The 22,667-nt window shown below is 37.6% G+C and overlaps 3 protein-coding genes across 5 annotated transcripts in view; all 3 read left to right on the forward strand.

Annotated features, from left to right (window-relative positions):
* Positions 1 to 2,696, forward strand: part of LOC122083453 — a 6,961-nt gene extending 4,265 nt beyond the window's left edge. Inside the window, exons 3-4 of the mRNA XM_042651265.1 lie at positions 1,816 to 1,977; positions 2,187 to 2,696. Of these exons, the coding sequence (XP_042507199.1) occupies positions 1,816 to 1,977; positions 2,187 to 2,354 (330 nt within the window). The 3' untranslated portion in view covers positions 2,355 to 2,696. The remainder of the gene's footprint in view (positions 1 to 1,815; positions 1,978 to 2,186) is intronic.
* Positions 2,697 to 4,958: 2,262 nt separating this feature from the next.
* Positions 4,959 to 11,634, forward strand: LOC122084288 (aspartyl protease family protein 1-like). 3 transcript variants are annotated; one of them, XM_042652409.1, is made up of 11 exons: positions 4,960 to 5,204; positions 5,656 to 5,904; positions 6,061 to 6,199; positions 6,800 to 7,035; positions 7,149 to 7,364; positions 7,487 to 7,622; positions 7,781 to 7,854; positions 7,947 to 8,034; positions 8,130 to 8,199; positions 10,910 to 10,981; positions 11,111 to 11,634. In XM_042652409.1, exons 2-11 carry the CDS (start codon positions 5,885 to 5,887, stop codon positions 11,467 to 11,469), a joined length of 1,410 nt encoding a protein of 469 aa, XP_042508343.1. In that variant the 5' UTR covers positions 4,960 to 5,204; positions 5,656 to 5,884; the 3' UTR covers positions 11,470 to 11,634. The 3 variants fall into 3 exon arrangements, with proteins under 3 accessions (XP_042508342.1, XP_042508343.1, XP_042508344.1); XM_042652410.1 differs by having other exon boundaries at positions 6,126 to 6,199; XM_042652408.1 differs by having other exon boundaries at positions 4,959 to 5,904.
* A 1,279-nt stretch (positions 11,635 to 12,913) lies between these two features.
* Positions 12,914 to 22,655, forward strand: LOC122084289 (aspartyl protease family protein 1-like). The gene is made up of 10 exons (XM_042652411.1): positions 12,914 to 13,683; positions 13,857 to 13,992; positions 18,685 to 18,920; positions 19,294 to 19,518; positions 19,615 to 19,750; positions 19,838 to 19,911; positions 19,991 to 20,090; positions 20,163 to 20,220; positions 22,120 to 22,191; positions 22,294 to 22,655. The coding sequence occupies exons 1-10, from the start codon at positions 13,364 to 13,366 to the stop codon at positions 22,527 to 22,529; spliced, it is 1,593 nt and encodes a 530-aa protein (XP_042508345.1). The 5' UTR covers positions 12,914 to 13,363; the 3' UTR covers positions 22,530 to 22,655.
* Positions 22,656 to 22,667: the final 12 nt, after the last annotated feature.

Raw genomic sequence — 22,667 nt, forward strand, 5'->3', positions numbered from 1 at the left:
AAAAAAAAAAAAAAAAGAAAAGCCCAAAACCACATAAGGCGCCCCTGCCCAACTACTTAGTTGGATAGGGTTTATGAATTCCAGCTTAGTGGGAGTCTATCTCATCTTTATTTTTGTTAAATAGATTTTGTACGAACAGAACTTCTCCTCTTACCCAAGGTTTAGGAGTTATTATTTTACTACATTATCTGTAAGGTTGTACTCGAGGACAAGTCTTTTCTTAACCGGAGGAAATAAAGCAAGTCCAGCTTAAATTTAGGCTAGGTTTTATCTTATCCTAAATTGTTAATCTTCGAGTTAGTTTGGAAAAGTGTAGGATAGTCTAAGTAATGGAGTCAATCTAGGATCAGTGATGGCTGCTGCTTTTCTCTCTCCCCTTGTTTGGTAAGGGATTTTCTCCCTCTTTTTCTTTCTTATTCTTCCCTCTTGTTTGGTTTACCTATTTCTTCTTTTCTCCCTTTATTAATTGGTTCAGTTTTAGATACTAATTCTAAGGAGGATTTCACTCCAATCATAACTTCCTTCTCCTTTATGGACATTTCATCACATTTACTCCTTTCATCATCCCTCCTTCAACTCTTGATCCTCTTCCTACGTGAGGAGAGGAGTTACCCTCCCCCTTACCTCTTTTAAGTGACATGTGTCAAAGCCAAAACAGGCAACTACTCTTCAGAGTTGCCCTTTTTTCAACTGCTGAGTGTTTTTTCTCAATACCAAAATATTTTCTTGGATGAAAATGGACTTGATTTCACTTGAAATTTTGAACTCCTCCCTGCAGTCCCCTATTAGAATTGGATTTAGCAAAGGTAGCAGTGGTAGAACTAATTTAGTTTGAAATTTTGGTGGCCCTTGTCTTTAATAATTGTTGTGCATGTCATCTCCAAATGAAACAGTCTGAGAGCATCCTTTTACGTGTGCAATAAGTTGTGTGTTGAGAGTGTTACTTCCTTTGATGACATGAAAAACTTGTTCTTATCAATCAACCTATTATAGAATTCTTATGCCCACTATTTGGGAACAACTACTCGAATCTAGTTGTACCATTACACATCACTTGGGGTCATTTTTCCATGATTCTAGTTCCTGAGATCTATTTAACTTGCACCTGGACTCCTTTGTGTAGTCGTTGGTTTCCATTGCTTGTGATCCAACTCTAATGTGATATTCTTTCCCAAATTTGTATACAATATGGACTCTGGTATGATACGGGAAAACTAGTCCTTGGTTCATGAACTTCCAGGACATGAATATGCATTAACCAATTCTCTAATACCTCAATGAAGTTTTAGTTTTCTGAGCTGATAATCATTTTCAGTATTCAGATCTTGCAAATTTAAATGGTACTTAGTAATGTTTATGGAGTTTCTCTTATATTTAACTTAATTTTGCATTCAAGAAATTTCATTATTAACCACTGAAGTAATATCCACAAGGTAGGAGATCAATAAATGGTACAATAGGAACACATTAAACTTGAGTTCTTGAAGAATTACTGTCATATCCCATCTTTGTGTCAGTATTGATTTTGTAGAATGCCAATACAGGCAATGTAAGCATGTGGAAGTATTTGGATAAAATAGGTTTTAAGGATCCAGATTTATCAGAAATTATTTAGAAAGCATAAACTTACCTAAATATGAAAAAAAAAAAAACATTGAAATTGCTCTGAAACTGAACCTTGTGAAACCATTGATTATGTGCCCAAAAAAATCAGTTATTGGTTTGATAACATTTCTGTGATTACATTCAAACTTTTTTTTAATGATGCTTTCAATTCCCTCCAAACTAAGTTTGGTGGATGTGGGTGTTAAACAGGAGAAGTTTTACAATCAGCAAACCATTCAAATGTCTAGAGCTTCTGTTGTGGATCAAATTGTGAAGTTCGTAACTAAAGTTGTTGGGGACGACTCATTATCTGCAGTTGCATCTAGCTTCAATGACAGAAGTACTGATCTTGCAACTAGGGTTTCCTTCAAGGTGAGAGCTTTACTGTCACTCATCAATGGAAATTATAGAATCCTACCATAGTATAAATATGCAATGCCTACTTGGTCTCCCATCATGCTGCCACATGATTATTTATGCAGCCAGCCATTCAGTGGCACACAGCCTTCTATTTCATATCTTGGGCTTATTGTTCCTTCTTCATTTTCTTCTCCTTTATTCACACAAACTTTTCCATGCAGTATGGATGTTCGAGAGGGGTGGCAGGGACACCTTCATTCTTTGTGAATGGATTTACACTGCCCAGTGCTGGTTCGGCTCTGGACTATAATGGATGGAGAAGCATCATTGATCCACTGATCAGTGCACAGCACAAGTCGGGGAATGAAACTTCACATTTCTTCTTATGAAGATGACTCATGCATGCCAGGCATCTCCTCTTCTTGATTATACTCTTATCTCCATTGGGATACCAGGAAAAGGCTTCACATCTAAATCCACTTGAAATTTTGGATAAATCATAATACATCATAGATGTAAACATAAGCCTGGAAAAATAAGAAGTAAACTGATGGTTTATCCTGCATACATACTACAGTAAATATACTTTTCTTGGGGGAGAGGGGGTGTTTCTTATAATGACTTATACATGGATGTGTATAATGCTCAATTTGTATACCTGTTTCAAAAAGATAGCTCTTCCAGCTGAGGATCATCAAAGAATTGAAAGAATCACCTATTTACATTTGTAAGAAGGGAGAGGGATTGACACACGGATGGGTATATCGTCTATATATCACCGCCGCGGAATGTACTGCCACTATATGCTTCGCCTCTGTGTGAAAAAGGGTTCAGGTTTGAAGAGAGAGAGAAAAAAGTATCTAAGATTTGAAGTCATGGAATCGGGATCTGTCTTCGATGACTCCATCTCTTAATCCCCGAGAATATCAGGGGCACCTCCAGCGGGACTGGACTACAGCCAGCCTAGGATATGCCATTCTAAATTCCAAACCATAGTAAAAAATAGCCGTTTTGATTTTTTAAAAAAGAAAGTAAGAGAAAGTGGCAGGTCACAAACTTTGGAAGGTGAGGCCTTGACTTTCTAATTTGAATAAAAAAAAACTCCAAAGCCGTTTGATGTAAATAAAATTCAAATTAAAAATTAAGGGCTTGTACCATCCAAAGTTTGCTCCATATGATGGTTTATAGATGTGTACTTGGCAAAATCTTTTATGTAATGAGTTGGACATAAATTTTGGAAACAATATGCAACATGTCTATCTGAATTCTATCTCCAGAACCCCACTCAGGATTTCCAGCTTCCTTACGAGTTACTTGATTAAATCTTATTAACAACATATCCAACAATCAATAAAAACCCTTTTCATCAATGCATCCATCATTTTTCTCATGAATTATTAACCGAATCTTTCTCAGAGAGAGAGAGAGAGAGAGATGGGATGGTGTTGAATGGCATTGAAGCAAAATCTTTTTTGATAGAATTTTTATTTTTTGATTTCAATGTCATTGGATCCCCATTTTAAAATGAGGTGATTGAGAGTCTTGAGACGAAAGGTTTTTAAAATTCTAGGTTCCCCCTCCTATGAGAGGGATCGACCAACGATGGCATCAGCAAAGAAATATTTTTACGTGGACCTTTGATTGACCCGTTTTTCATTCATCGTACTTGTCTTCCAAAATAAGTGATCAATACTAAGATTTCCAGAAATTCAAGGTCTCATTGGATTTCTATTATTAGTTTAGGCTTTAGGGCTACCATCAATAGTTTCTCGGGTTTGGGTTGATCTGATTAAATCGGAATCAATTGAGGTAGTTGAGGTTTTAGCTTATGGATAATTTTTTTTCTTATTCCGTTAAAACTATCTACAAAGTTCATGGATATTTCTTTGGCCGCTCACTTCCACCTCAATTGTTTAAAAAAAAAAAAAAACACATTTCCACTAAAGAATTTATAATAACTAGAGGACACTTTTCGTTCTTAGGATTTGTTTTGTACAAGTTCAATTTTTGTTTGTTCTTCGTCCCTGAATAGGGGAGTGGTTATTCTCTACAGTGAGTGCAGTGGCGCAGTGAACATCAGATGGCGAAGAGCACACCTTGAGGTCATGTTAATCATTCAATGTTCATCGCACCTCCACACTCACTGCATAAGATATTTTCACTCAAAAAGGAGGCCCATTTGTTGGCCGCAAGTGCTTCTGTTTTCATTTTGTTTAAAGTCTCGTAGTTTGATTCATATCCTTGTTCTGTAATCCTTGCATTCTTTTGGAGGCATTCTCATTCTATATGGGTGGCTTTTGCTGCCCTCCTTTGTTAAAAAAAAAAAAAGAAATGAATAAATATTTGGAGGGAACACGCACTATTTGTTATGAACTGTAATGTGGATCAAGTTCTCTTATTATAGTATGAGTTGATTCACACAGTTGGAATCCATTATAGAATAGTTCTTGTATGAGAATTTGATCCGCTCTTCATGAATTATGCAAGGTTAGAACAACTCGCCGAGGTTGACTTGGGTAAATATATTTTGGAAAATGTTTCAAAATAGTGTTTACACCTTCTCAAAATACCCTCTCGATATTACATGGATTTAAGAGCCACTACGAGAAAACTTGATCCTATTAAATTTACCAACAAAAAAAAAAAGATCCTATTAAATTTGTTAGAGAAAGGACTTTGTAGTAAAGAACTTTCTACTGTAACCTATGCCCAGACACAGATGGGATATGAAAAAACCTATGCATGCTCTTTCATCTTGTGCACTAAAGATGCTCTCCTACGTTCTCACGTTGACCCCACATACTTTTGTTGCCTATATAAAATTGATTAGTGTTCTTTTTCTTTTGTTTTTTGTATAGAGTTCCCCCGACACGTTGCATAGACAGACGCACCAATTAGATATCATGAAATGGTATCGTACAGATAACAAGATCATTTTATATGAGGAGCAGGGAGATAAACATTGAATTGTTAAATGTAATTTAACTCAAGTTCCCAAAAATAAATCCCAAAAACAGATGAAGAGAAATATGGAGGGAGCTGACGCTATGAGAGGGAAAGAGGGTGGGGGAGTGGGCGTCGGGCAGAGGCTGCAACAACATGGGTTTCGTCTTCTGCTCTTCGCAAAGCAGAGTTGAAATAGGAGGAAGCGTATGTAGAAGAAGACTCAACCAGACGGCGATGGTCTCCCCTTCCGGACTTCCAAAGTGGCAATAGTCAATATCAATTCTCTCTCACAGGTTTGATGAACGTGCAAGCGACTTTCACTCTTTCTCGGTTCTGAATTCTCTAAAACCCTTCCCAAACCCTAATTTATTCGTCTTCCTACTACATTTTTATTATTAATGAGGGTAATGCTCTGTGTATCCAAAGTTGACTTCTGTGATTCTTAAATCATTCCGTAATTTCCTTATCTTTATTGTGTTGTAAGAGGCAGAAACGATATTTCAGATTTATTAAAAAAAATTATCAGACATGGGTTTTTGTTTCATTTGAACAATGTCAAACACATTTAAAAAATTTCATACAATAATTGCTTTGTTGTAACCATGCATATATTCGTGGAGTCTGAGAAACCAATTCTGATCTCAAAGCCAGAGGAGGTTCCTCTAGAACACAATCCATGGCTTCTACTTGTATATGTAACTTTTCCCTTTATGTTCTGTTGTTTGTTTTGATCCTGGCCTCCAGTTCGGAGAGCTGCTATGGCCAACGGACCATAGGCTTTGATGTTCACCACAGGTTCTCCGATGCCATTAGAAAAAATTTCCCACTCGACAACTTACCGGAGAAGGGAAGTTTGGACTACTACAGAGTCCTGGCTCATCAAGACCGAATAATTCACGCCCGTCGACTTGCCGGCACTAGCACCACATTGGATCAGATTCTTACTTTTTCCGATGGAAATACGACCTATCAAATGGGCGATTACTGGGGATAGTATGTTGCAGCCTTTTAAATCTAAATTCATTATTCTTCATTGGTCTCTTTGATTTAAATCAAGCTTGTAGTATTCAAAGCTAACTAGTTTCCCGAGTTTCATGGTTTCATTACTGATAAGAGTTAATTAAGAGAGTAATAATTTTCTTATTTCAGTTTGCACTATGCCAGTGTTTCCTTGGGGACGCCGAGTATTTCATTTTTTGTGGCACTCGATACAGGAAGTGATGTATTTTGGGTGCCCTGCGATTGTCCCACTTGCACCAGTATCCCGTTGACTCTTGATAACGGAGCTGTAAGTTGAATTAATCTGTTGTTATCAATTAAAATTTGAATTTTTTTTCTTGAAAAGTTGTTGTCTTTGTTTGTACGATATACAATGTACATGGATCTTTTTAATAAGCAATATTCAAAGCCATACTTGTTACTAATCCTAAGCTATAGTCATTCTATACCTACCCTTTGCTCTTTTAGCTCCTTCAATCTGGATCAAATAATCACCACTTCATACCGGCGGAGCATTTGAAGGCCTCTGTTGCACATGACTTTCTCGCAGGAACTACTCCTAAATTAGCTCGAATTTATTCAATCTTTATTCTATCCTTCCTAGTTTTATCACTCATCCATCTCAACTTCCTCATTTGGTTTGCTAAATATTACTGCTGGGAAAGCTATATATCTTTGATTCACCAGCGGAGGGTGTCTAGCACCTCTCTCCACTAACTTCTTTTGTCTCCAATATATATATAGGTACCTTTAATTTTTTTAACATGCATTTTCCACACAGCCTTGATGTGATTATATTTCTGGTGGCTGTTCCACATGAAATTTACAGATTCTTGTGTGTATAAGTGCTTTCTTATAGTTTCTTCCTAATAAAATCATGTTGTAACAGGTTGTAAATATAAACTATTACAGTCCTAAGGCATCATCGACAAGCAAATATGTTCCTTGTAACAGCAGTTTGTGTGAACAACAATACCAATGCCCTGATCCAAATCAAAACACATGTCCCTATCAAGTTATCTATGCTGATCAAAGTTCAACTTCTGGGTATCTGGTTGAGGATTTTCTGCACTTGAAAACAGATGATAGTCATCAAAAAGACGTTGATGTGCGCATCACATTTGGGTATATTACTATGATAATATTCACATTTTTCCAGAGTTTTTTTGCTCATATCTATTTGGATAAAATTCTTCTTTTTTCTTTTCTGTACCTGATAATGATACCTTTCTGAACAGCTGCAGTCAATTTCAAACTGTTTCCTTTGCTGCCACCGATGGATTATTTGGACTTGGATGGGATAAACTCTCTGTCCCTAGCATTTTATCAAGTGCAGGCCTTACTGCAAATTCTTTCTCTATGTGCTTTGGATCTGATGGGATTGGAAGAATTAACTTTGGTGACAAAGGTAGCCCTGACCAACCGGAAACTTCATTCATCCTTGATAAATCAAAGTGAGCTGCCGTTTGTTTGTTTGGTTATGGCATATCAAATAGCTGATTTACAATGTTAAATTTGACCAAAATGAAAAACGCTGTTATGCTGATATTTTCTCTTGAAAATTTCTGTGCCCCAGCCCAAAATATACTGTCAGTGTGACTCAAATAACTGTGGGGAAAAATCTCATGAATATTGGTTTTACTGCACTTTTTGACTCTGGTACATCATTCACATACTTGATGGATCCAACTTATACGCATCTTACTGAAAGTGTAAGTATTTCGGGTATTGAAATCAGGGTTTTAAAGAGCAGAATCAGGTTATGGATCAGTCCCAGTCAATTTCGATCCAATCTCTAGTTTTAATATACCCTGATTGAAATTCACTATTATATCAAAAACTACTAGATTAAATGTGTGCTCTGCTGCAGTTTAATGCACAGGTCCAAGACAGACGTCATCCATATGATCCCAACAGTACTTTTGAATATTGTTATGACTCAAGGTTATTAATTATCCACGATTTTAATTAGTAGATGTTTATATTTGTTTTCATCTTGGACAACCTAATTAAGATTTCTTTTGAAAAATATGCAGTTCAACTTCTTCAGGCTCAACAATACCCACATTGAATCTAATCATGGAAGGTGGCAGCCAGTTTCCTGTTTCTTATCCCATAATTGGGGTAATGAGATATTGTTTGTTTCTGTTCCACACAATATAATGTCTTCTCCTGCTTCTATTTCAAAACTATTCATTAATGTTGAATTGATGTTACAGGATACGATGTCATATTATTGCTTGGCTGTTATCAAGAATAATGGGTCTATTGACATGAATATAATTGGACGTAAGTGTTCTTGTTTTCCTTTTTTCTTTTTTTTCTTTTGGGGGGAGAGGGGGTTGTGTGGTGGATTTTCATTACAAAAATTATTTGCATTTTTTTGGTGTTATAATCTTTTTTGATGCTCAAATTAAATGTGGAGAGAGAGAGAGAGAGAGAGAACAATTGGTGCGATGGAACAGTTTGGTACATAGGAGGGCATGAAAATCATAAAAATTTGAATTTTATCTTGGAAAATTTTTTCTTTCACCCAAAGTGAAGATAATCCCAGGTGGGGCCTACGCTTTGGCGCACCAATCGGCTGCTAGCTTGTGAAGACCAGCATAAGTCCAAAGGCAGGTGTTTGAGCCCCCTTTACAGCTCATCCTTCTATATAGTAATTAGTATTAGTAGTAGTTGTAGTTTGAATAAGTGGGCCTATTGGCTGGCCCCCTTGTGTGGATCTCTGTCTCTCCTATAAGTGGGTGTTGTATTTCTGTATGGCCATAATGTCGCTTGTACCTTGCATAGAAAAAAGAGAGAGAATTCCAGTCTACTATGGATCATGTTTACTCCCCTTTTTAGTTTTAGTCAAAGGTCAGAAATGATCTCTGAGCCTGCGGAACCTACTGTGCACCAATTATGGGCACCAGACATAGGAGAGCACAAAATTACTGCCCCGGTGATGCGGATCCGAGAGAGTCGGATCGCTTAGAGCCCACTAAAGAACCAAATAGTTCACTCTAGGCAAACCAGGGGCAATAATGTAATTTCTGATAAGATTTAGGAGCTTTATAGATTGAAATAAGTGACTAAGGGCTTAAAAGGAATTAACTTCAAAGAGAAAGGAGCAATTCTGGAATTAAAATAGTAGTGGGGTTAAATTGAAATAAAACCAAGAATGAAGAGTTACTTTGCAAACTAGGAAAGAGAGGATGTCTTTAATAACGAACTTAAAACTTGAAAGGACTTATCTGTAATAAGCAGAAGTTATATTTTGAAAATAAAGACCTTTCTTCTTCCTCACGATGGAGTTCAGAAGTGGCAGCCAGCAAGCCTTCAACACAGAGAACTCCTTCAAATCTGGTCGGTTGATCTTGGGACTTCAAGTGTAGACTCCTAAGGAGAAGGCGTACCAAACTCACCAGGGGGCTGCTCAGATCAGCAGGCTGGAGTGACGTGGGAAGCACCTGCAACTGGATCTGGTGATGGTAAATTCAGATCCGATTCTGGGTTGGGTTTCTTCACAAAAGAACCAAGCCTCGAAAGAGATGACCTAGGATTTGTATCGCCTAGGAAAGAGTTACCTTCACTCAAAATCTCAGTCCAAAAAACCAATGCATGAGGGAGATCGATCAGCTTCAAGGAGACAGCAACGATCACCAGAAACAGGGTAGGGAAGAAAAACCAGAATTTAAAAAAAAGAAGGAGAAGAAATAAAGGGGAAGTAAAAGAATGGAAGAGAAGAGATGGGAAAAATTCAGAGAAAGAAGAAAGGGGAATCGGCAGCCATGGTTCTCATACCAAAACTCTTAATCAAAATTTGTATTCTTCAAAATCTAAAACTGAACTTCTCCATTGTTTACATGTCCAATATAAAGGAAAAAAAAATCAAACAATTAATGGAAACTATTCTAAAATTAGAAGCTAGCTAATTTAAAAGAAATTATTTCTAAAACAAAAGAAAATCAAATCGAAAGATTTTTTTTGTCTAAGTCCATCGTGCATCTGCATCACCCGGCCCCTTGAAAAAAAATATAATAATGTTGATGCCCCTGCGCACACTCTCATTGGTCCCCGCGCTGGTGCAGAGGCCATGTGACCTGGGAGTGATCTCTTACCCAATAAATAATGATACCAACTAATGTGAGGTTGTCTCTATTCTGATGGCATCAATCAATGTGATTCAAATCTTCGTTGGTAATATAGTATTTAATAATACATTAAGTGCATACATATTAACCATACTACTCTACTAGTAGCATATTAGAGAAACCTGAAGTAGTATGCAACTATTGCAATAATTATTTAGCAATAAACATGTTTTTACATTATAGATCACAGATCATTCAAGATCATCCAAATCTTTGTTATTTTCAAGTTTTGATGTAATACTTGGTAAAAACATGCAAAAAAAAAAAAAGATTTAAGCAAGGGGTTGGTTTTCATATGTGGTCGTTTGTGAAACATGGTCAAAACTTCAGGCATCGGTTATATGCTTAAGAATTGAATATTCCTAACCACGGCTGAAGTGTTGACCATAACATATGTGACCGTGATTGAAACTTCCATCCACAGGAAAAAATAGGTTAGAAATTTCAACATACTTTAACCTGTGGCTTTACTATTTGATCTCCACTTTAATGAGCTTTAGTGTTGAATCACTTCTCATATATGTTGTTTTTTAGTGTAGATAGTATCCGCTTAGATTTTGACCAAAAAAAGAAAAAGAAAATCAATATAAGAAGAAATTTTGTTAAAAAAACTGGATTTTGTTTTAATATTTTGACAATTTGTATTGGTACTGTAGTGAGATTGTATCGTATTGTGTCAGTTTGTGTTGATTATATATGCATAATTTTCTTATGATACCATGATGAAATCTTTCTTTTCTTTGTTATGAACTGCACTGCCATGTTCTCTAAATATATAATTGTTGCAAAAACAACCTTCATCCTAGTAAGTGCAATTATTTTAGGTAATTGTTTTGCTTACAAAACTACTTGGTTTTGTGCAGAGAACTTCATGACTGGTTACCTTATTGTATTTGACCGCGAAAGATCAGTGTTGGGATGGACACAGTCTGAGTGTGAGTACCATTATGTGGTTAAATGTATTTTTTACCTCTCCCCCCACCCCCATCCCCACAGGGTTAATATTTAACCTTTAAGGTGAGAATGAGATTTTATATATATATATATTTGTTATTTTATCCCAGGCTATGGGTCCAAGGATTCCAGTACTACCGCAACACCTCCTCCAGAAACCCCCAGCAGCCCTACAACTATTCCTCCTGCTACTTCAGCTGCACCACCACCTCCTCCAGAAACCCCCAGCAGCCCTACAACTGTTCCTCCTGCTACTTCAGCTGCACCACCACCTCCTCCAGAAACCCCCAGCAGCTCTACAATCATTCCTCCTGCCACTGCTGTGGAACCAGTTAATGCCCCTCCGGAAGCTACAACAGCCAGTGGGGATAATTCTTTTTCTTCAGGGACACCACCTCAATGGTCCCCAAGTTTGCACCCCTGCAGTTGCTGTTTCTTGATACTTCTTGTATTTTTCACCATTATATGATTAGGAGATGGATTATTGGATGTTTGGTTGTTCTTAGGTTTTATCTAAAATTGTTATTTTTTGGGGTAATAAGCTTAAAATGTTAACAATTATGGACAAAATTGTGTATTCTATCAATATGGTTGTTATTCTGTATGAAAATTGTTCTTTTGAGAGTTTGTACAATGATGGAAAGTAAAATATATCTTAAAAAGAAGAAAAAATGATGGGGCGAAAATACTGCTTCCTCACTTAAAATGTGGAAGTTTCACCATTGTTGATGCTTCCACGTGTGTTTCTATTGATCCTACATTGGTTTAGAAGTCACATTACCTTTTCCATTTATTTTTATATATTCTACATAAAACTAAAATTTCATTCACAAGCCCTTAATATCCACCGCATAATAATTTAGTTGGAGGCTTGGAGCCAAATTGGTTGACTTAATCAATTTTTGAGGAAAGGATTTTCAACTTCTTGCTCAATGTTGGGGGACAAGGTCATTGTTCTCACAATTACCCCACAATTACCTACTAACTTTTTAGCAAAGTTTTCTTTGTAGTTGGACTTTATTGATAAACCCAACTACTCTCAAGTCTAACCATGAATGCACACTCACCCTCTCTGTTATACACGTTAGTTTAAAATTTAAGAGGCGGATTTTTATCAGACCATGGTGTCAATTATTTGGTTGGCGGGTTAGAAAACTTTTCTCCAAAAACAAGTGAATTTTCCTGCAGCATTGGTATATTATTGTCTTCTCATGTTCTCTTTCTCTTATCATATGGATGATACTACCATTCTCCACGCTGCCATTGGAGTGGCGTGAGAGATTCTCCCCATACAACTCCATAATAGTTTATTTATTTATTTATTTTTATAGCTTCTTCATCCATAATAGTTTTTTTATGGATGAAGTGGGTTTTTCTTAATGGGGTCTAACTTGAAGGCAAGTAGGTTATTGAGATTTGAAACTCACATTATTACCTCTTTCAGCTCACATGGAGTGGTTATGGATTTGGAATGTCTTCCTCTCAAACAGAGTAAAGTCTTTGGTGGTCGATTTTTCTTTTTAAGACAACAAAGGCTTTTCTTTTCAAGATAAAGAAGCTATATCAAAATTGGAATTTCCCAATCCATATTGCAGTAATGTCAATTCCCTCTATATTTTGGAACGAGCCATGAATGCTCTTTCATCCTTCTTCATTTTTTTTTTTTATGAGTGGATCTGTTGCGCCTTGATACAAAAGATGAAATGATTGCTCAACCCGTCATAAAATGCAAAATGATATTCCTACTAATGCTTAAAACCACTCCAATTAGCCTCTATGCACACTCTGGGTGTTGGGGCATAATGTTAATACGTTAATGTCTGACCCCACTATGAAACAATGATTCTTATCTTTGACGCCCCCGTCTCCCCTTTTATTATTCTAAAAGCTCCAGTCGTTCTCTAACTTTATTTCTCTTTGTTTGGAATTCGGGAGTCAGTCACAGTGTCCAACCGCCGACCGTTGAAAATTGAAACTTGAAACTTGAAACTTTAATGAAACTCGAAACGTCTCTGAATCTTCCTCTCATGGCCTCAACTGTCAAGAAGGAAATAAGCGGGACCCACCGGCCTCCAACACAGTGAACATACTCTCCGGTTTTTCCACTTCCGGAGAAAGAACAGTCAAGAGACAGCTTTTACCTAATTCAGCTCTTCTTCTTCTTCCTCATCCGTGTTCGAATGCGACGATCTCTCTCTGTCTTTGACGCTTTTTCAATCAAACCCTGGCCCGATTTACTGTGATCCAAAACGTCGCTTTCTTCCGCTAAGATCTCTAAAGGGTTTCTTCCAAATGCATATATTTGTTGCAGGGTTTCTGAGTAGTAGTAGTACTCAAGGGTTCCCCACTTGAATCGACTAGCCATGGCTTCTTCTTTCTTTGGGTTACTTGTCGTTTTACTGTCGCTTTTGGTTTGGGTATGTGGGTTCCAGGGTTGCTATGGTCGTACTTTCAGCTTCAAGATGCACCATAGGTTCTCCGAAACAGTGATGAACTGGAACTGGACGCAGAAAGCTGGGAAGGGAATCATTTTCGACCATTGGCCGGAGAAGGGAACTGTTGATTACTATGCCGCTTTGGCTGGTCGGGATCGGATCATGCGAGGTCGTAGACTCGTGGATGTCAACCAGCATATCACATTCTCTGATGGCAACTCTACTCTCCGGATCAGCTCCTTGGGATTGTACGTGTCCTTTTATACTTTTCTCCCTTTTCTTTCTGTTTTCTTGGTTCTTGGATTCCGAGGTCCGTCTCTGTAACTCATCCATACACAGACATTGTCTTTGGGAGTAGGGTCCGGTTTGTGACCTAAGTCTGCATCTGTTTAATATTCATTTGTTTTCTGTGGACCTTCAGTTTGCATTACACTACCGTTTCACTGGGGACGCCGGCTAAGAAGTTTCTTGTGGCACTGGATACCGGGAGTGACCTGTTCTGGGTTCCTTGTGATTGCAGCAAATGTGCACCTCCGGCAGGCTCAAATTATGGATCTGTAGGTTATTTTAACCCTCTCCCCCCCCCCCCCCCCCCCCCCCCCTTTTTTTTTTTTTTTGATATGCAAGTGTTTATTCTCTATTGAAATTTACATGCATCACTTGATATGCTTTCGCAGAACGTTCTTGTCTCTGTGTATTTTTTTTTTAATTAGAAGTATCAGTGGGTATTGGAAATCTCTATAAATCAGATAAGCACAGTAGATTTTATTGTTGAGTTTACTAGGATGGGACCTATAGCCGTGCTAAAAGCCAACCAGTTGAACCACATTATGATATCGCGATCCTCCTATTACTGATGATTTTTAATGCAATGCTTTTTTGGCTTTTCCTTATATTATCTGGAGCCAATCTTAAACGGATTGCGGAGAAGTATGTGAAAACTCCTGCTAGCTAGTTCTATCATATTTTCCTCTTAGCTTTTAGCTCAGAAGTTTGTCAGGTAAATCACTGCTCGGCTTATGATTTGGAAATAGACGTCACCACTAGGAACAGATAATTAAGAAACAAATACTTAGTGAATGGTAATTTTTGGATAACTTGAACCTTCCGTCCCTTTGGAAGTTGTTCTTGCAAAAATGTTTTCCTTTGGGAGATCCAGAGTGGTAATAAAAAGAGTTTTAGTCATGTGCTTCAATCTGTAGTGTGTGTGATAGTTTATTATAGAAGATGGAATTCTCAGTACTTGGCCAAATATTGATCTTAAGGGATTTACCATTGCAATGGATATAGGGTCTTAAGCTCTTAATAAGGAGCTAGATTTAGTACAGTAGATGTGGTTTACCTAGCTGGGGATTATCGAAAAGAAGAGTTTGATTACTGGTCTGAAAATTTGCAGCAAAGGGGAAATTGGAAAATTAAAGATATAATTAGAACTCAATGGCAAGCATCGCTTCTATGGGGGTAGAATGGCGGGACAAATTGGTAGTGCTGGTGGATGAAATAAGAAAATTGGTGTTTCTTGAGGATTTAACCAATTGGCTGGCGAGAAGAATTCTTTCTACCGATGACCACATAGAGTCAGATTTCAAGTTTCATTTTCTGGTATTCGAAAATCTAATGTTAGATTAGGGTTGGTCATAGGTATTACAGCTAAAGTTTTTGCCTTACGAGCTCTATGAGAGAAGAATGATACTCCCTCTGCTGCAAAGATAGTCCTTCCCATTTTAGGATGCCTCAAAATTTTTGTCTATCATTCAAATTGGCAATAACTTTTACTAATTATACCATTTTCCCCTTGAATTGGTCATAACAATTTAAATTCAATCTAAGAGGATGGAGCAAAAAAGTAGGGGAGTGTAAAATTGAAAAGACGAGCTATTTTAAATGCTTTGATTGTTCCATGGACAGAGGGAGTAAAGAGTAAATTACCTGTATTCATGCTAGGTTCCAGGTGTCATACAGATGGTTAGAAAGTATCATACCGTTTTGGTTTTTGAGAAGATTCTCAAAATAGCAGCAGTCACAAGAATTTCTTCATTGAACTTTAACATTGAAGTACAAGGTTATATCTGTGACTGTGATGTCTGGAATTTCTCACACTTTTTCCAGGCCTCGAAAGCAGGAATCAGTCCTATTTTGAGGAGTCAAACAAGACAATACAGCAATGACCTGGCACAGAATCACAAAGAAAATATACTCCAAAGTGTATTGAGAGAGAGAGAGAGAGAGATCCAGCTATTGAAAATTACAAAAGACACCCCATGCAAGGCAAAGCTATTCCTTGATGAACAATCAAAATGAGCTTATTTTATGCCCCAAATATTTGCCACATGGAAGTTCCTTTGGAACTCAAACTTTGCTGATGTGTTGGAGCTCAAGTTATTCTATGATTTGTCTATCATCCTTTGGAGCTCAATTTTGTGGACAAAGACAGAGTGGCAATGTTGGGCATTTGCTCAGTAGTCATTTTATTTTTCCACAGAGTAGCACAATTGAATGATCGTCTCCCTAACCCCCTCTTTTGCTTTCTCTTTGAGTGATTCTAGAAGTTAGACATGTTTTTGTCAGTCTCACTGAAGAAATTTTAATTTTCTTAATCCCTGATTTGTGTTGATAGAATAGTCTAAGAAATCTACATATTCAAGAAGGGCAATGAGTATGTTTCTGTTTCAGGTCCAGCAATGTTTTCAGACTATAATTGAGGTTTATTATATTTTCCTTTTCTGACAGATGAAACTTTTATTTTGAAAAGGGTAGGGAGCCATGTCATTTACTAGTGGGGTCTGCTTTGATATGCTTGATTGTGTACTTTCTTCTTGGTATCTTAAGATTCAATGAATAAACTCAACGGAGCATTATCTGCAAACTTACACGCACTTTCATTTCTCATTCCGAGTCCTGACCATGACCAATCTATTAGTCTAACTCGGAAAGAATTGTTTATGGTCCTGATAGATTTTCTTTCCCCATCATATAAGTACCTTGACAGAACCTAATGGAGTAGGATTAACCTTTCAACAGGTTACAACTTACAAGTTCCTAGTCAGCAAGGACCACAAGGCACATGTGTACCAGATTTAATACCTAATTCGGAACTCAAAATCCACTGGTCAGATATAAACAAGATTCTGGTAGAATGTAATACTCAGATGAAGGAACAAAACCCCAAATATTATAGGACTCCAACGGCTGGATATAAGATTTTGGTCCGATAACAGAATTTGTAACTGAGATCCTGTTTTTAGGAGATCTAACAAAACTCCAGGTCAGCAAGTTAGATCCATTCGAATTTATGGTTGAAGGTGACAAGTAAAAGGAGGAATCTGGTCCAAAAATATCACAGTGATCCATTGACTAGTTGTTATGATTGGACAGTGCCCAAATATGATAAACAACTTAATAACCCTTTAAAACAGAGTATCCATATGGAGCTTAACCTTTATTTAAGGGGTGAATAATTTCAGACAACTAAGTGTGTTGTCTGAACATCTAACATAGTAGTTGATTATCTCCAGGAAAGAAAGAGATTAGGGAAGGGAGGTTGCTTATTTCAGTAGGGAGGATTGAGCCAGTCACTTATTTCAGTAGAGAAGATTGAGCCAAACAGAAACTGTTCGGGGTAGCCCACGGAAATAGGAAAATTTAACTCTCTTGGACTTGTTCAGGCTTCAACGGTAGCCATCTTCCACTGGGAATATAGGTCGGCATAAATTAACTACAGAACTCTTAAGTTGATAAGAATACCTTCCTAAACACTACCACCTCTTACAATTGATTGATAGCAAACAAACCACCGCTGACGTTATCTAGAGTTGTTGATTGAAACAGGTAAACTAACCAGCAGTGCCACAGGGTAGTAATGAGTCCCCAGTACCAGTTGTGGAACCAATGCAACAGCTTTCTATTGAACAGGCAGCAACAATAACAGCAGAAGAAGTGTCTCGGTGCCTCTCGGTTGGTCACTTGTTGCAGACTTAATAAAATAGAAACTTCAAAAATAAAGTAGGGGAATAAAGGGGAGGAGAAGGGGGGATATGACCAAAGCTGAGACTATGGCCTTTGTTAATATCTCACTGACCGTGGTCTCTCACAGCACACAAGGCACAAGCCAAGCTTTCTTCAAAACTCAAATTGTGAGGTGCTCAGTAGACAGTCCCCCTTTTAATTGATAAACAGAAACTAGATCCCTCCTTATAAAAACTATCTAATTAGAAACTAAATACAAAATAGAATCTAACTTGTAGCTAAATAACAAAATTGAAAGAGTTCTAAAATTAGCAACTACTATTATATATAGAAACCTATGCCAAAAATAGAAACTAAATAAAGCTACTAAAGTCCCCCACCCATGGACTGTCTAGCACAATACTGGGCCTCAATCTGGCCCATGAAAGTGGACCAGTAGCTGGCCCAAAGGCCTTGGTTGGCTGGCTAGATAGCCCAGGCTTGATGGGCTAGCTGGTGTGGGTGTTTTTTCCTTCTCTTCAAGTTCCATTGACTTGCATTAGAACCTCTCATACAGAAATTCCTTGGCAAATCACAACTCAACATTTCATTTTGCATACCATAAGTAGACCCCGTCCCCCTCTACCCTACACTTGGACTACCTTTCTAAAGTTGATAATTGAAGTTTGTGAGGACTAATGAGTTTAAATCTAGAGGAGGCTACATGGTTGAAAGTTTAAACCTTAGGAGAGCATGCTAGAAAACCTTTCTAAAGGTATGGCCATGTCTTTGTTTTGACTAGTATTGTGCCCTCAACATCTCTGTCACAGTATGATTAGTTTAACGCATACTCGGTTGCGTCTGGCTGACTTTCGTAGTTCGGTATGATCTGCTGAGTCCTACTGATATTGGAACTGGAGCAGAACCATCCTTGATTGTTACATGGTCATTCTGTCTATCTTTCATTTTTGTTTTGGCATGTGCCTGGTATATCTAAAGGCAAACTCAGTGTTTCTGTATTCATGTTGAAGAATTAGGTATTCACATATTATTTGGTTAATTTTCCCCGGAAATGATTGGATGAGTCATGCTTTCTGTTCTCCTTGACGACTTCGAGCATGAATCCTCTTAGCCTGTCAATGGATCTTAACTTCAGCTAGGATAATATGTTTGGAAAAAAATCTGATTTTATTTTTCGTTGTTTGTAATCCTGCTTAGTTCCTAAATATTATCTTTCCTTTTTTTTTTTCTTTTTTTTTTTAATAATTTCCTGATAGGTCTAAAGAGTATCTTTGCTTTTGCAGGATTTTGAGGTCAATACCTATAACCCTGAAGAATCATCAACACGAAAAAAAGTTACCTGCACCAACATTTTATGTGCCCAACGAAGTAGATGCCTTGGAACGTTCAGTGATTGCCCATATGTGGTTTCATATGTTTCGGCCGATACCTCTACTTCTGGCATTCTAATAGAGGATGTTCTGCACTTAAAAATGGAAGATAGTTCTCCACAAGTCGTTGACGCTGTGATAACATTCGGGTGTGTATTTAGCATGTGGTCTGCTTACACGTTTACTGCTTCACTTTTCTATAATTTTCTGGATAAGCTCAGATAGGACATGTGATCATATCATCTGAATGAAGCATGCTGATTGAGCTAAACAGGGTCATATTTGAGTTTCTTTCTTCTGTCTTGGAAAGTACATTTTTTGGGGTCTACGGATAAGATGAGATACGTGATCATGGACGGGTGCAGTATGTCAACAGATTGAGCTAAAAATTTGAGTTTTTTACTTCTGTACTGGAAAGTACATTAAAATTTATATTTCCCTTTGAGCATCTCTATAGCAACCTGGTTTGTACCCCTCAACGATAATCCTTGCTAATCTTATAATAGTGACTGCATGTTGCAGATGTGGGCAGGTCCAGACTGGTTCTTTTCTTGATGTTGCAGCACCTAATGGTTTATTTGGGCTTGGTATGGAGAAAGTCTCTGTTCCTAGCATTTTATCCAGAGAAGGCCTTATAGAGGATTCTTTCTCTATGTGTTTCGGACGTGATGGAGTTGGAAGGATTAGCTTTGGAGACAAGGGTAGCCCTGACCAAGAAGAAACTGACTTCAATCTTAACCAATTGCAGTGAGTAATCATTTCTTTTCATTTTGATTGCTTTTGTACTCCGTTTCTGAGCTATAGATTTTAATAGGAAAGCATAACATCTGTATATTGTGCCAGACCAATGTATAACATCAGTGTAACTCAAATGCGTGTGGGGACAAGTCTAATTGATACAGATTTTAGTGCTCTTTTCGACTCTGGTACTTCCTTTACCTATCTGGTTGATCCAGCATATACACGGATATCTAAGAATGTAAGTACTTAAAAAATGCTGAAAGTAAATTATGTCTAGTTGGTCCATAGTTTAAATTGTTGATGGTGACCTTTGTGCTCTTTGCAGTTTGATTTACAGGCAAAAGACAGACGTCGTCCACCAGATCCAAGGATCCCTTTTGAATATTGTTATGATATGAGGTCACTTTGGCTCAAATCCCCTGTATTACTATATATAACCTTAAAACTCAAGGCTAAACTCTTTCATTATTTTATGCAGTCCTGGTGCAAATAGTAGTTTGATACCAAGCATGAGCCTAACCATGAAAGGTGGGAGCCAGTTTCCTGTGTATGATCCTATAATTGTCATCTCCACTCGGGTAAGATATACGTTATGTGTGAATTGTGTTACCTCGTGCAACTTGTCTTGATTTGTCCTTAATATGTTGCAGGCTGAACTTGTATATTGTTTGGCTATTGTCAAGAGTGATGACCTGAACATAATCGGGCGTAAGTATTTTACTCTGAGTTATACATGAGTGAGTTTGTTGGCTGTTTAATATTGGTTGCTTATGTACAAAAAAGAGACGAGAGGACAGAGTGAAAGTAGCTGCCAGGTTAGGGGTGAATGAAGCCCTGATTAAGCTGCAGATGATCCAACTCAAGTAGTCCAATACAGATGTAACAACTAGCTGCAAAATTTGCCACTAGATGATCAGTAACCAGCTCACACCAGCACTCAGGATGGCCAAAAGATCATTCCAATCTTCACTGAACTTGGGGGTTCAGGTGTTAACAGATGGTCCTTTTTAAAAAAGACTACAGGTTCAAATATCACATGGGAAATTATTAAAATGCAGGGAAGTACCTCTGCTTTGCAAAGCTACTGGAAACCTAGGACAAATCAAGTTATATCTGAGCCAATCCTCAACTAGATGGAGTGATTCCAAAGCTTCTAGAATCCTCCTTGATAGAGAAACTAACTCTCCAAATATCAAATCTTGGTAAGGTGTGTACTTCACTGAAGTTGAACCACAATACCTCCTAAGAATAACCCTAGATTTCAACATGAAATGGAACTCAATTTCTGCAGAAACATAGAAAAATCACACGTTAATTGATTTTATATCAGCTAAATAGGGTTCTAAAAAATTTTGAGGTAGAAATTACTTACGAAGTTAATATATAAACCAAAGAAAAATCTATAGAAGCAGTCTTTGAGAATTAAAGCAAGCAAGGCATACTAACAGCATAAGATAACAAGGAGGATTCAGCACTGTTAACAGTGGCCAAGCCCAGAAAAACTGTAGATCTACATTTGTTTCATCTCCAAAATTTTCAAGTCAAGAACCCCAATATCCCTACCATATAAGATTACTTCTTGCTTTTATTCATACTGGGAGAAAAAAAAAAGGAAGAAAGAAAGAAACAAATAAAAATTGAATTAGTAACTTGTTTAAAAACCCATTACCTCAATATGACTCTTCTTACCTAAGTAATTCCTATCGACGCATGAGCCTAGTTAGTGGCCTATTACAAAATAAAAAACTGATATGAAAGAAAAACCCGACCCACGACTTAAGAAAGAACTCCTATGCAACCTAGCTCATTGTATTGTACTTCCTCTGATTACCACATCTTCCATCTTGGCTCTTCTCCCTTGCTCCCTTGGATAGAAGCCCAAGGTTCTCAATCTTGCCTTGGCCAATGCCCACTTATGGGTAGGTACATAAGGAGCCATCGTTGGGGATGATCCTGCATCAGAAACTTTTTCCTGTGGAGCATACAGATGCACACATACATGAACCACTATTCTGATTCCTGATGATCAAATGATAGTTGAACAAAAGATGTATCTATACCTAGCAGTACTTCAAAATTGTGCACATTCATCATTTTGAGGTTCGCTTGAGGTGCACGTAACAAGTTTCAAAAGGAGGTTGTAAACGGATCCATCAACTACCATACTTGTCTGGACATGAAGAATTGTCATTCTATGTCTCAGTCAACTATTATTTAGCTTCTGCTTAGTCCTCTCTTGGGAGATTTGTTTGGTAGCATATGGATGTAATCCTGGGTATGACATAGAGTTGCCCAAGCTGACATTGTTGTATGAGTGAAGAATGCATTTAGGTCAACTGCTTGACTGAGGAACATAGATCATCTGCTCTCAGAAACATGTTATGGTGTAACAAACCAACATCACAGATTTTGCAGACATTAAGTTACCCATCAGTTCATATCGAACACCTTTTTCTTATACAAACCTAGTTGTGCAGAAACTACCTTATGCCATAAGATAAAAACAAAACCTAGTTGATGCCTTTTCAACAAATCTTTTTTTTTGTGTGTGTGTGTGTGTGTGTGTGTGGGAGAGGTAGTTTACAAAAGTTATTGCTACCCGTGCAGAGAACTTCATGACTGGCTACAGGATAGTATTTGATCGAGAGAGATTTGTCTTGGGCTGGAAGAAGTTTGATTGTGAGTGTCATTCTACCTTTATATACATCGTTTCTCAAATCTCAATGCTTGCTTTCAGAAGTTTATTAGTTAATAACAGAACTAATCTTTTGCCTGCCTCAGGTTATGACATCGAGTATTCCAATACATTCCCAGTAAAGTCACCAAATTCTACTACTGTTCCCAAAGGAGTTGCAGTTGGACAAGGTGATTACTCTCCAGAAGCAACAAGGGAGAGAAGGAACAGTTCCCAGATCTCAATGGGGCCACCTCCTTTTCCAAACTGCTCATCTCATCTGCGCTACTACTGTTTCAGAATTCTTTTCATGTTGTCCTCATTTTTTTATGTGATTTTTTAATCATTCTTTTCAAGTTCTAGAAGCCCTGTACAGTACATATAATAATACCCCTGTATCATGTATTGACAAAGATCAGGCACAGGTTACATCAAATTTGAGGAATTTCACTACAAGTTTTCCTTTTCATCTCTCTCTCTC

This window comes from Macadamia integrifolia, chromosome 7, assembly GCF_013358625.1.
Source record: "Macadamia integrifolia cultivar HAES 741 chromosome 7, SCU_Mint_v3, whole genome shotgun sequence".
In the NCBI taxonomy this organism is placed as follows: Eukaryota; Viridiplantae; Streptophyta; class Magnoliopsida; order Proteales; family Proteaceae; genus Macadamia; species Macadamia integrifolia.

Bases quoted from the DNA above. Each gene is read 5' to 3' on its own strand.
- LOC122084288 (XM_042652408.1), top strand. From the start codon at position 5,588: ATGGCTTCTACTTGTATATGTAACTTTTCCCTTTATGTTCTGTTGTTT. The intron at 5,905-6,060 runs GTATGTTGCAGC...TTCTTATTTCAG, and splicing joins ATGGGCGATTACTGGGGATA to TTTGCACTATGCCAGTGTTT. The intron at 8,200-10,909 runs GTAAGTGTTCTT...GGTTTTGTGCAG, and splicing joins TGACATGAATATAATTGGAC to AGAACTTCATGACTGGTTAC.
- LOC122084289 (XM_042652411.1), top strand. From the start codon at position 13,364: ATGGCTTCTTCTTTCTTTGGGTTACTTGTCGTTTTACTGTCGCTTTTG. The intron at 19,519-19,614 runs GTGAGTAATCAT...ATATTGTGCCAG, and splicing joins TTCAATCTTAACCAATTGCA to ACCAATGTATAACATCAGTG. The intron at 20,221-22,119 runs GTAAGTATTTTA...CTACCCGTGCAG, and splicing joins TGACCTGAACATAATCGGGC to AGAACTTCATGACTGGCTAC.